The sequence below is a fragment of the Alnus glutinosa genome, chromosome 12 (genome assembly GCF_958979055.1).
Source record: "Alnus glutinosa chromosome 12, dhAlnGlut1.1, whole genome shotgun sequence".
In the NCBI taxonomy this organism is placed as follows: Eukaryota; Viridiplantae; Streptophyta; class Magnoliopsida; order Fagales; family Betulaceae; genus Alnus; species Alnus glutinosa.
This window is the reverse complement of record NC_084897.1, coordinates 20641695-20655006: the sequence shown is the minus strand read 5'-3', so window position 1 is coordinate 20655006 and position 13312 is coordinate 20641695. Positions and strand designations below refer to the sequence as shown.

At 34.6% G+C, this 13312-nt stretch overlaps 2 protein-coding genes across 3 annotated transcripts; both read right to left on the bottom strand.

Moving 5' to 3' along the window:
- Window positions 1–897: 897 nt before the first annotated feature.
- Window positions 898–2118, bottom strand: LOC133852635 (gamma conglutin 1-like). The gene has a single exon (XM_062289402.1). The coding sequence runs from the start codon at window positions 2116–2118 to the stop codon at window positions 898–900; it is 1221 nt and encodes a 406-aa protein (XP_062145386.1).
- A 3790-nt stretch (window positions 2119–5908) lies between these two features.
- On the bottom strand, window positions 5909–8404 carry LOC133852250 (heavy metal-associated isoprenylated plant protein 34-like). Of its 2 annotated transcripts, XM_062288966.1 has the most exons (4): window positions 8091–8404; window positions 7850–7931; window positions 6301–7708; window positions 5909–6255 (listed from the first exon to the last, which is right to left on the bottom strand). In XM_062288966.1, exons 1-4 carry the CDS (start codon window positions 8118–8120, stop codon window positions 6054–6056), a joined length of 1722 nt encoding a protein of 573 aa, XP_062144950.1. In that variant the 5' UTR covers window positions 8121–8404; the 3' UTR covers window positions 5909–6053. The 2 variants fall into 2 exon arrangements, with proteins under 2 accessions (XP_062144950.1, XP_062144949.1); XM_062288965.1 differs by having other exon boundaries at window positions 5909–7708; window positions 8091–8403.
- Window positions 8405–13312: the final 4908 nt, after the last annotated feature.

Genomic DNA, 13312 nt, shown 5'->3' with positions numbered 1-13312 from the left:
AAGTCATAGCTATGCAGCTATTATATTTATAGTTAAAAACTTAAGGGATAATTGCACTGTTAATCCCTGTGGTATGCCATAATTATTTTTCACTCCCTATGATTTAAAAAGTTCATGGGAGGTTCATGTAGTATGCAATAATTACGTTTTACTCCCTGGGTCGATTTTCCGTCCACCATTTTGACGGAATCTGTTAACCCTATACGTCAACGCCACGTGTCGCCAATAAGATGGCGACACGTGTCCATCTTAATAAAAAAAAATATAAAGGCAGGCAGGCAGGCCAAAGGGTGGCCCGAAGGCCACCCACCCCCAGGCCATTGGGGGTGGCCGCGCGCCACCCGACCACCCCCAAAGGTGGCCAAGGGTGGCCATCGGGCCACCCCTAGTAGATCTAGGGGTTCAGGCCACCCACCCTCAGGCCATTGGGGGTGGCCCAACCACCCCTTGGCTTGCCTTTTTACTTTTTTTTTTTTTGTTTTTTTTTTTTTTTTTTTTTTTTGTGTTTTTAAAAAAATAAGTTTATTTATTTATTTTTTAATAAATTTATATTTTTTTATTAAGATGAACACGTGTCGCCATCTTATTGGAGACACGTGGCGCTGACGTGTAGGGTTAACAAATTCCGTCAAAATGGTAGACAGAAAATCAACCTAGGGAGTAAAACGTAATTATTGCATACCACAGAGACCTCCCATAAACTTTTTAAACCATAGAAAGTGAAAAATAATTATGACATACCACATGGACTAACGATACAATTATCCCAAAACTTAAATTGCAGTCACTTAATTTATATATGGACAAGCCTTTTATTTTATTCACATTGTACAAGTACAACGACAGAGAGCACAATCACAAGTACAAAACAAATTAAAACCTCTATTTTACTTTACTCTAACGGCTGACGGTAAAGTTGAAGTTGGCACAATTAGTCCGGCGAAACCCTAGCCTTGACCTAGCTAGATCAAACTGTAGAAGATTGTCCTCCAACTGGTATGCTCCTATCACAATCGAAGCTCTTGGGCGCGGCCCTCCATCCACAAGCCCTAAACATGTCACACCCTCACGTGCCTTGACCATCAAGTTTGCACCAAAAATCCTCCACACAACATTTTGTGTGTGCAACACAAGGTCAACGTTAGGAACTGAGCTTGCAATTTTGCTCGAGTCATAACATACCTCAAATGGTGCCACCGGAGGTTTTACTCGGGATATCCCGGCGACGTCGGAGAGCTTGTCGGCGAATAATTGACTGACGGTTTTGAAAACCGAGCGCTCAAGAACTGTGTAAGGATCTGTGGTGCTGATCATTGATGAAAGAGGCGTGTTAAGTGGAACAAGCTTGTTGTTGATCCTTATTGACTTCACTTGTATGAAATACTCTCCTTTTCGGCTTATGCTTAATGGGGTAAAGCTTAGATTATGCGAAAACGGCACATCTCCGAAGAAAATAACTCCGTTTTTACGTGGGGAAGAAGTAAGGCACAAGGCAAATTTTGGTTGAAATCCGAAGTGGGAAGAAAGTTGAGTTGGTACAGAAATTGGTGCATGGCCAAGACCAACCACCCCTTGAGCGTTTTTTGGTAACCCTTTTTGGAGAAGGAGAGAAGGCGCACAAGCGAAGAGAAACTGAGGCACCCTAGCCATTTGCCCTTGAGTTGACTGAATGGAGAAAACGTCTTGCGCAAGCTCAGCCATGGCGGTTTGGTGCGTCACAGGGTTCACGGCTATGAGCCCACATGTGTTGTTATGGCAAACAGCTGGCGGCCGGCTAGCCGCGGAGGAGCAAGTGCGGCAGTTGTGGCTGTTGGCTCTAGAGCATTGAGTGGAGTGGCAGTAAGGAGCGTGAAAGGTTGATGACAAGTATTGCTGCTTACAGTTAGCCCACATGAACTGCCCGTTTAAGTCTACGAGAAAGGGAGCCTGCGAGAGAGGGCTGTGGATGTTGGCCACGTGAAGAGCTGTGGCGCTGTCTTTTTGCACCGGTAAAACGAGCTTGTTTGGCTTGAAAATGGTTTGGGTTTGGGAGTGGGAGTGGGATTGGGATTGGGATACAAAAACAAGGGAAGAGAAAGAAAGGAAGATGAGAAGAAAATGGCGAAAAGAAGGCGCCATTGGTGGAATGATGGGAGCTTGCTTAATTTGCTAGCTTGGTGGAGAAACTGGTACAGAGGTACATGAAGAAGGGTCGAAGAGCGCGTATTGTCTATTTATAAGAGCATTTCACGTTGGGTTAGTTAAAAAGGTTAAAAGGTTAGTTTGGTTATTCATATAGCAAAAAAATTTAAAAAAACATTCTTCATCCGACTTCTTGTTACCGTGCACGATAATGATAAATAATATGAAATAAAAAAATATATATATATAAAGCAAAAAAAAATCAAAACACAAATTTACGTGAATTTGATAATGTGCTTACATGCACAAGAGTGCGACTATATTCATTATATTATTTAAGGTACAGCATAACATATTTATAACAAAATTTTACTGTACAGACAAATATAGAAAACCCCAAAAATACTCTGTATCGATCACTTTACTGGCCGGTACTGTCGTATTAATCTCTATGCCTAAAAAAATATGAGCCACTTGTTCCAATACGACTAGTTAAAATAGTTAAAAATTTGTTCATCAATGCTATAATGCTCAGTTCAACAATGCATAATTTATATTAATAATAATAAATAAATAAAAAATCAATCTAATTCCCCTATTTGGAAATAGTAAAAGTATATAAAAAATAATATTTTAAACGAAAAAGCAAAAAGGAATAGCTAAAATGTTGGCACAATATAAGGTAATTTAGAAAAATTGATAGTTAAAATAAAATAAAAATTGTGTTTTTTAACTAAATATTTGTTGAGCGGGACGTGAATGGCCGGAGGACGCTTCTAGGCTATAGACGGGAGGAATATGGACATTTGAAGCGTTTGGCACTGTTCATAACAGAGTTTGGAAGTTTTGTGGTTGGGATGGGCGTCATCGATGCTTTACCTGTGGCCTTCACGTGCTAAGTGTAGAAGAGGTAGGCTGAAGATGAGCACCATCTTTGGCTTTGGTAAGGGAAGAGAACAAAGAGTTGGTGAGTGTGAGAGCCACGTGGCGTACAGAAGAGCTTCACAAGCCATGCAGTGTGTGTACAAGTGCTCGATCACACTGGGCCGGAATGAAGTGGAAGCCCATCATCTAAATAATCCAAAGTCATCCAAGAGTCCAAGACCATGTAGTTTTATCATGTCCAAAGATGGAATTTGGAATTTAGTTGACTTGGGTTCCACCATAACCCCTTGGGATTGGAATTTATAGTAATTATTTATTTGAATTATTAGTAATTTAAATAGGTAATATGAGAGCCTTCATATGGGACTCACAATAGGTGGCTGGATAGTCCAAAATTTATTTGAGTATATGAGTTTCATATAAGGTATCTTATATTACATGTTCAAATTAATAACAATTTAAACAAATTACTAAATATTGGTATAGATCTTCATCCAAGGTGTCGATGGTATCAAATTATTGGTTGGTTCATTTATGAGTGGCCCAATGAGACATTATGTACACCGTTAGATACATAAACTTTAATCTTGACCATAGAATAGAAATGAAGAGAATTGATCCTATTCCCCCTCCATTCCAGCCCAAGGGTGATTGTTGGTTTGAATATTAAAGTTTCTTAGAGCACTACCATAAGCTTTAGGATCCTCTACAGGTGATTGTGAGAGATCACTTATAGAACTCACCTGACCAAATAAAAATTAGGTTGCTCAACCACTTATCCGGTCAGGTGGGTCCTATAAGTAGTCTCTCACAATCACCTGCTCGAATTCTCTCAAATTTAGGCAAATAATTATTAATGATCCTTATCCCACCTTTTCTCAATTTAATGAACTAAACCACTTTTTTATTTCCTATTTAAATGTATTCCACAATAGCTTCCCTTATCCTTTCTCTATACAATATAAATATAGGAGAAAGAGAGAGGAAATATAAATAATGGAAATATCATTTCAAAAAAATGTTAGAGGAAAAAAAGAGAAAAGATAAAGTTTTTTTTTTTATTAAAATAATGTCAAGAAAACCACTTTCGCTTTCATAGATCTAAGGTATAACTTTTTAGTTTCTTTGGTATATCTTAAGTTTAGGAAATAATAAACGAATCTGATTGAAAGACGTTTTTTAGGGGTGTTTTTTTTTTTTCTTTCTACATTTAAGAAAGATAATGAGATTTAAAAAAGTTACCGTCAGTGCTATAAATAAATGAAATATCAGCAAATAATAAAAATTAGGAAATTTAAGGAGAATGAAGACAACTTTGCAATATCTACCTGTAAACTCAATGGGGTTTTTATGAGATCTATCAAACTTGTAACAAGTACAAATATGAGAATAACCAGCATTTTAATGAATTTAAAGAAGATGCAAAGATATATATATATATATATATATATATATATATATATATATATATATATATATATTCAAATGATAAATATAGAAAATATTTAAAAGCAGAAAAGGGAAAGTCAAAAGGTGAAAGTCACCAAATGAATATGGGGATTGATGCCCAACGTTTCTTACTCGATACCGACATATTAAAGTATATATGAACACGTCTTTTAAGAAAGCTCCAACCATGCTTAGACCAAAAAAAAAAAATAATAATAATTTAATAATTAATATTTAGTCTTGCTAGGGAAGATTCGGATACTGTTAACTTTTGCTAAAAAAGAGTCTTCATATGGAATGGGGCAATGAAATCATTACAACTAATAACAAGAAGTAGAAATTCTACAGTCTGTTTGCCATTGTTGCATATAAAAAACACAATTTTTTTTTTTTTTTTTTTAAAAAAAAGTAATCCATTTGAACTCGGTTATCAACTCCTTTGATACGTAGAATTTACTATGAGTAATGCTACACCCATAATGTCAAGTGAATGATTTTTTAAACAAGTAATGAGATAAATTATTAGGTTACGAGGGAACTTAGATTTATTAGATTCTGAAGAAATCTAGACCTTTTCAAACACAAGATTTGTAACACACCGGTCACATATTGGGAAGAAATAAATAACTCACATAAAATGAGTGTTAAGTCTCGCAATGCCTAATTACTCGGTAAAATTGAATTTTATAAGTGATTCTAGAGAAAGTTCCAAATTGATTAGTCATTTTGAGGTGATAGCGTAGATGTGGCTAATGCTTTTTCTCTGGATCGTTACAAGGTTTGTGAATAATTCTGCTTCCTCTTTATTAATTGATCACTCTTTAAATAGGAGATTACATGATTACATAACTCAAACGGAATCAAACTAAAAGACTTGGAGATAAACTCCTACAATGAACAATAAAAACCTACTGTTAAATAACTTATGTATCATAGTGCTATAAATAATTAAAAGACTGACTTAGAAAAATAACTTCAACTATCATTATTTAATTAAACTACTCATACCCTAAAACCCTAAAATAAGCTATAGAGCCAAGATAACTTTTTATGAGATATATCTCACTTGTAGTAAGAAATGAAAACAAAAACAAAAACAAAATTATAGGTCCAGCATTTTTCATTTACTATTGATGCTGATTTGTTGAGACCAATCACCAATCCACCATCTACCAATTGGCACCAAGTTTGGCCGGGTGAGTTATATAATTTGCTCACGACTAATTTATATACTACAATTGCATCGATGACAAAAGGCTAGAAGGCCAACCCCATACTGCATATTGTTTCTTCTTAATAAAAAATTGGACAGTTTTCTTTTTCAAATTGGTTGAAAAAAATTCTTCCAATTGAATATGGTAACATGTGAAAATTACATATATTTTTTTTAATTAAAAATACATATAAATTTCACATACTGTAGAAACAATATTCAAAAATTTGGGCCATGGGGGAGATGAACGGCGGTTGATGGGTCAAAATTTAACCATTTCCAAGTAACATAAGCAATGGTACCTGCACCTTTGTAGCACCACAAACACCACCAAAAATACACAACCCAGGAAAACAAACCAAAACAGAGTACTTTCTCTGCCAGTTTACATGATACTGCAACTATTAGCATTCTCATCACTAAACATGTGAGTGTAAGGATCAGGCATCGGAGCTGACATCGGCTGCGGCGGCATGTAATGAGCGGCTGGATGCGGCCGGGCGTACATCATCGGTTGGTACATGTCATTCCCATTTGCCCTTTGTTGATTCATCATCATTGCTTGGTACATATCATTCCCATTTGGCCTTTGTTGATTCATCATTGGTTGGTACATATCGTTCCCATTTGGCCTTTGTTGATTCATCATTGGTTGGTACATATCGTTCCCATTTGCCCTTTGTTGATTCATCATCATCGCCGCCATGTATTGTTGTTGGTTGTACGCATTGGCTGGCCCAATTCCTTGATAATATCCACCGTTCATTGCCGCCGCCGTTGGCCCAGGTAGACCGTTCATCGCCGCTTGCGCAGGTAGACCTTGCACTGCTGGAACATTTCCCATCTGACCCATTGGATAGTTACCCATATGGCCCATTTGTCCCCTTTGGCCCATTGGACCCATTGGATAGTTACCATTAGGGCCCATTTGGACCATTTGCTCTCTCTGGCTCATCTGACCAACACTCCCATTCCCATGCCCATGCCCATTCCCACCACCACCTTTGCCTCCTTTCCCATGATTGGGGGCTGTAACATCAATATCATGGAACCCATTTTTGCTTTTGTTGATTTCATAGACCCCATCACTCTTGGCTCCACCTTTCTTACCCCCATTGCTATTATTGTTTCCACCACCACCCTTGCTTCCATAATTATTGCTACTCTTAGCACCACTCTCTTTTTTGCTATTACTTCTGCCAAATCCCAGCAACCCACCACTCTCTTTTTTGCTATTACTTCTACCAAGCTCCATATACCCACCACTCTCTTTTTTGCTACTACTTCTGCCAAACCCCAGCAACCCACCTAGAAATCCACCACCACTTTTGCCACCCTTTTTATCTCCTCCTCCACCACCCTGGTTTTGTTTCCCTCCCTTCTTATTTCCACCACCACCACCTTTCTTTCCAACATTACCATTCTTACCATCCTTATTTCCACCCTTCAATTGTAAAGGAATATCAATAACACCACCTTTCTTGGCATTCCCACCCCCACCAGGGCCACCACCACCCCTTTTATCACTCATGAGAGGCCCATTCATTACAACATTAGGCCCATGTGGTCCATGCCCTTTACCCATCATATTCGGCAACATCTTGTTGGGTAATTGATGGCCATGACCAAACTCATAATCGTCACCATCATCCAATTCATCATCAAATTCGTCATCATAATCATCAAAGTCCTCAAATTCACCATCACTTAAATCAAATTCATCCTCAGGCAAATTGAACTTGACAGATTTCTGGTCTTTAAAGGGTACCTTGAGATCTTTACCCCCTTTCATTTGGTGATGTGCTTGTTGTTGGCCACCCTTTTGAGACTTGTTGTCTTTTCCCCCTTTGCCGTTCTGAATTTGCATGTTTTTGAACTGGTTATTGAGAAAGTTTTGGTTGTTGTTTGAACCCTTTTGAGGCCCCCATAGCTCTGCGTGCTTCCCTGACTTCTCCAGCTTCTTTATTAGTTTGGCTGGATCAACAACTCCTATAACAGTCACCTTCCCTTGCTCTGCATCTATGTTGACAGCATATACTTCTACACAAAAAGAAAAGAAAAAAAAAATGAGCCTAAAATGAAACTATATCGACCCAGAGAAACCATAAACACATAGACTAGAAAAACCACCAACAAAATGAACATAAAATGAGAAAAATGGTTTGATAACAAGGTACGAACCATCTATTTTCTGCAACAGTTTCTTTACTTTCTGCTTACACCCATCGCAGTGTATGTGCACTCGAAGGACACAAGTCTGCAACTGCAAGCAAAAGCAACCCCAAAACAACTTAAATAAGAGTTAAAACGAAAAAAAAAAAAAAACACTCATCGATTGAGAAACAGCAGAGGAAATGAAAAAGTGCTTTAAACAGTTTCATTTTTCAGAACATGAAACACGAAAACAGTTAAAAGGGTGTACCTGTTGCTTGGAGAAATCTTGTTTACTCATCCTTTCCGAGAGAGAGAGAGAGAGAGAGAAAGCAAATGGGTATGAGCCTGTGAGCTGAGAATAAAGGAGAGAGTACAAGAGAGAGAGAGAGAGAGAGAGAGAGAGAGTGAGGAGTTCAAAGGCGGTTGGTGAGCATTAAACTTATCTTTAAGCTTTGTCCCTCTGTTTCAGGTTTTTGAACTAAATTTCTAACAGAGAGAAAAGGCGGTTGCTCAAACTACAAGAAATATCTGATATAAAGAACTGGAAATGGCTTGCCTTGGCACATGCCTTTATTGTCTTTTAGGCTTATAACTTATAAGTGTTTAATAGCCTAACTTACCAGTAACAAAAGACTTAAACTAGATTATATATTATATCACTAAATAAGAAAGGGTTCACTGGCCGGGCCCAGTTATCAGCCCATTTTTTCTGGGCCTCGTCCGGTATTTACCAACAAAGCTACCCTAAAAGGACAAAATTGTAAAATAACTCCACGTGGTTTCGACAAATAATTTTTTAGGATTTCAAAAGTGACAAATAACTTTAAGTTATAGTCATTTTTGCTGCGAAATTATTAGAAAATTACAAATTTATCTTTGAAAAATTATAATAAAAAAAAAAGGTATGGGTTGGGCTGACCACCCCGCCAGCCCCATACCTTTTTATTTCTTTTGTTTTTCATTTTTTTTTTTTTTTTTTTTTTATAATTTTTTTAGAGTAACTTCATAATTTCATAATGGCTCTATGGGACTAATAACCGAAATTTATATAAAAAGAGTTATTTATTATACAGACATACCATAAATAATTATTTGTTGCTTTTGAAACCTCATAATCCATACAGTTATTTATTACAACTTCAAATGCACCATCTCTTTGAAAGGTTCTATTTTGCTTGAATCACGTGAAATAATTTTGTAATTTTCCTATCTATAATAGAGGTGATTCATATCCATTTTGTAATTTTCATTTTTACTCTCCGCTCCTACCATCTTCTTTTTATTTTAGTTTTTTCTTTTATTTGTAAGTGTTCTTTGACCACATCAACAATTTTAACTTCTCCATTACGTATCTGTCCATCTACCTCCGTGTTATGTCATTCACGGTTCATCTCTTCCTTGGCAGCTCTGCTGTTTGTTGCTTATATTTTTTTTTACTTTGAATAAGAGTTTTATTCTCTTTAGATCTACCATTATGGGCGATCTATAGGATGGAGGTTAGTTAGGTGTGAGGGGTTATATCTCACGGCCTAAATAGTTCGGTACGAAGGGTTTTCTTTCACGGTCGGTTTAAATAAAATTTTCGATGATATTTGACTATTCTTGTCTTAGATCTAGTCTGTTCATAGCAGATATGTTCTTTAACTATTTTTATACATGAGTTAGCAGAACATGAAAGTCATATATAGCACTTTATTGTAAGTATTTTGTTTGTATCTATGACTTTGTAACCTCATAGCATGTGACTATGATTTTGTAGAGCACTAGAGCTTTATGCTTTACGATGTATGCTCGTAACTTTTTAATTAATGAAATATTCAGATATTTTATTAAAAAATAAATAAATAAATTACAATTCTGTCATTATTATTAAGTTTTCCATTGATGTCTAAGAATCTCAATTTTGCTTAATATTGATTACTGTCAGTTCTCCATCTATGTTTCGAGGAGTAACCCACCATTGGACCGACATAAAATTTGAAAATATAAAAAATTCTGTCATCTCTCTAGTTTTGAGGACTGGCTTGACTCTCCACTGACAGCTAAAAGGCCTAGTAATTATACTAATCGCAAGTGACACTAATCTAGTGCACAAGTTGTATTATATTTTATTTTCACATAATTCGAGGCTTAAAATAATTAGTAATGCTATTTTATATATTATTATATATTTTTGTTTGAAATGCCAATTGTTATTAGGGTGTAAATGAACATAGATGCTCGCGAATAGGGTCACGCTAGGCTGGTACAAGCTTGGCTACATGTTTTTATAACTTTATTTTTATTATTTTTAACTTTATAATAAAAATATATCAGGTATTTTATTTTTTTTTTTTTAAATGTTATTCGTACTATAAAAAATATAAGTTGAATATTATAATTGCGTGTCAAGATATAAATATACATACATTTATGTATATATAAGTGAGTTTATGTGAATGTATATATATATTATAAGATAAACATATAAAATTGAGATTAAATTATTAAAGATTTGAGTTAATTTCTCTAATTATTTAAACAATAAACCTTAGGGATGTGTTATTCTTACATCACATTACATTACATCAACTCTACACCAAGACACATTGAATGTGAGATTCATGTATATGAGATTCACATATATAGGTCACACCTTATGTATTTTAGTGTAGAGTAATATGATGTAAAAAAATCATTTTTTTTTTACTTTATATATAAAATAACTAATTTAATTAAGAAGCTCATAAATAAATTTGAGCTCGTTGGAAAAATAAATTAACAAAACTTAAACAAATTATTTAACTTGATAATAAGTCCGAGCTAATGAAAGGAACTGAACTTGAATATTCATCATTAGATTCGGCTCACCTCAATGACTACCCTAACTATTTGTTATATAATTAGGAGCCATGAACTGTAATGCAATAATAAATAAAATTGGTCATGAATAAAATTGAATCCCATGAGCATGACACTTGTGTTACAGAACGAAATGCCACGGGTACATCATTGCTGCAATGATTGTACTGCACTCAATTAATATGTGTGTGTGATCATGTGACAGACTGACATAAGATTGGATTTATATATTTAATATTATAAAGAAAAAAAAAACAGATGCACTATCAATTTAGGTTCACTTTTCAAATCAAATATATTTTCTTTTAAGATCGAAGCCACTTGTCTTGTGGAACTCCTTTTCCTCGAGGATACATATTGGACCATACTGGGAAACTGCAGGCTGGAGATATATGGAATTGGGGGAAAGGACAATCATGGCATGATTAAAAAATAAAAATAAAATAACTAAAAAAGCATTAGAAAATCAAAGCAATTTGATCAATCCCACTACTACCAAATTTATTTATTTATTTATATTTAAAGATAGATTGCTGTGGACATCCTGCACCCTTACTCCGAGTTATAATCAAGTAGAATGGCTCGATGAGGGCAACAATAACCTTACTTTTAACAACATGAAGAGTAAATTTAATACGAAATTAATGTGTTATAGTTAAAAAGCTTAATTAAATAAGTCGTTTTAAATTAATTTATACAGTTTTATGTTCATATCTCAACACGACACAAATTTAATCGTTAAGAACATAATTTGTGACCTATATAAAGCATGCGTTTTTTAAACAAGATATCAAAGAAAGCAAAATTATTAAGAAGAGAAATTTTCATTTTTGTATAGAAGGGCTCCAATCCACCAAAGGTCGAAAGCATCTCCCAAAACAAGTGCAATTAGATGTTAGGACTTAGGATCCGACATGCACTAGAGTCAAAAGAAGTCAGAAGTTAAAGAAGTTTTGAACCCTTCTTTTGCAACCAAATTATCATTTGTCCTCCTTAAAAGCCTAACCCGGGAAGGAAATGCTGTCCTTAAATCATTCTTTTTCATTTTTCTTTCCCCTCGAAAACATCATTTGCCTGTCAAAAGATGTTTGAATGCTGACAAAAAAAGACCACCTCAACAGGGCACAAACCCTACAAATATCTGCGCTTCTTATGTGCTTTATACGGCATGGGGTAGCTCCCAAATCGCCTTTTGTTACGTACCCAGGACTCCATCAACTTCTTTTTATTTATTTATTTGGATTTGCGTGAGTTAATAATAAGGTTAGTGGTTCATCTTTTGGACTAAAATCCAGTTTTCTTGCAACCTTGTTTATATTATCGAACATTCGAATCGTTAAAGGCAATCTAGTGGTGTGATTTGCTTTCTTGTCCTTCGTCAGAGAAAGATTACCATTTAAACATGCGTTATTTAATTCAAATCAAATCATTTTGCATAGTAATAGTGCCCAAATGAATTGAAGTTTAGCTTTTGCTTATACTAATCATGCCTAACTTGGTAGCTAGAGCTCCTTTAACACAAGAGCTCTGTTAGATTGGGAATTTCAAATAATTATTATTCAAAGATTTAATTGGGTTGATTGGAAAATTTACATGATTTATCTGTGTCACACGCGCGTACGAGCAATAAGCTATGAGGTGCACTTTGCACGTACGAGTCCTAAACTATCTTGAAGGGTAGATTCTAAGGGGATAAAGTAGATGTTTATCTATATGTCTTGAAAAAAGAAAAAGAAAAAAAAGAGTGTAGAAATTTAAGCTCAAAGAGATAATTTTACGTACTTGTAGAAATTTATGCACAAACCTCTCGTGAAGATTGAGATGACACGAGTTCTATCCCTCACGAGAATCATATGCACTACTTTGTGTAAACAGCATAGCATCATTAGTACACTCCAAAAAAAAAAAAAAAAAGCCTTTTAGATATTTTCGTGAGCAAAATTATTGAAAATTATAAAAAAAATCTCTCCAATATATAACCCCACCAAAATGGTGATTTTTGATTGTTCACTCACCAAAATAGTAAAAAATAATAAAATCTCTCTCATCCCTTTTGTTATTTCTTTTTCACAATCAAAGCAAACGTTCATTTCTCTCTTCATTTTTTTTTTTTATTTCTTATCGTAATCTTTATTTATATGGAAAGCACATGGCATTTTTTTAAAAAAAAATATGGCTGTCAGGAAAAGGAAAAAAACTAATTTTAAAAATATATGACCGATAAGAAAAGATAAAGTTTCAAAAATATGACCATGAGGATAAAAGACAAATATTTCAAAACATGATCATTAGGAAAAATATATATATATTTACAAATATGACCGTTTGGAAAATAAAACATTCAAAATATAAATGTAAGAGAAAGTAAACATTTGAAAAATTATATTTAAATAGAATAGTAAAAGTTGATGGTTAAAAACTTAAAATGATGAGGTTGATATTTTAAGTAAAGTAAAAAAAAAAAAAAGATTTTTAACTATTTTGAATAATAAAATCTAGATGAGTTTAAGGGTGTGTTTAATAAACCTTTTTGTAGTGGTTTTTTTTTTTTTGTTTTTTATTAATAATACTAAGTTATTGCTGTGATATAAAGTATATATGAGTTTTGAATTTTTGTTTAAGGAAAAGCAAAAAAGATTGTTAAAAGTT

Excerpts from the sequence above, each read along its gene's own strand:
- LOC133852635 (XM_062289402.1), bottom strand. The coding sequence starts at position 2,118 with ATGGCGCCTTCTTTTCGCCATTTTCTTCTCATCTTCCTTTCTTTCTCT.
- LOC133852250 (XM_062288965.1), bottom strand. The coding sequence starts at position 8,120 with ATGAGTAAACAAGATTTCTCCAAGCAACAG. Across the intron at positions 7,932-8,090 it reads AAGATTTCTCCAAGCAACAG|TTGCAGACTTGTGTCCTTCG; the intron begins GTACACCCTTTT and ends TTTTGCTTGCAG. Across the intron at positions 7,709-7,849 it reads ACTGTTGCAGAAAATAGATG|AAGTATATGCTGTCAACATA; the intron begins GTTCGTACCTTG and ends CTTTTTGTGTAG.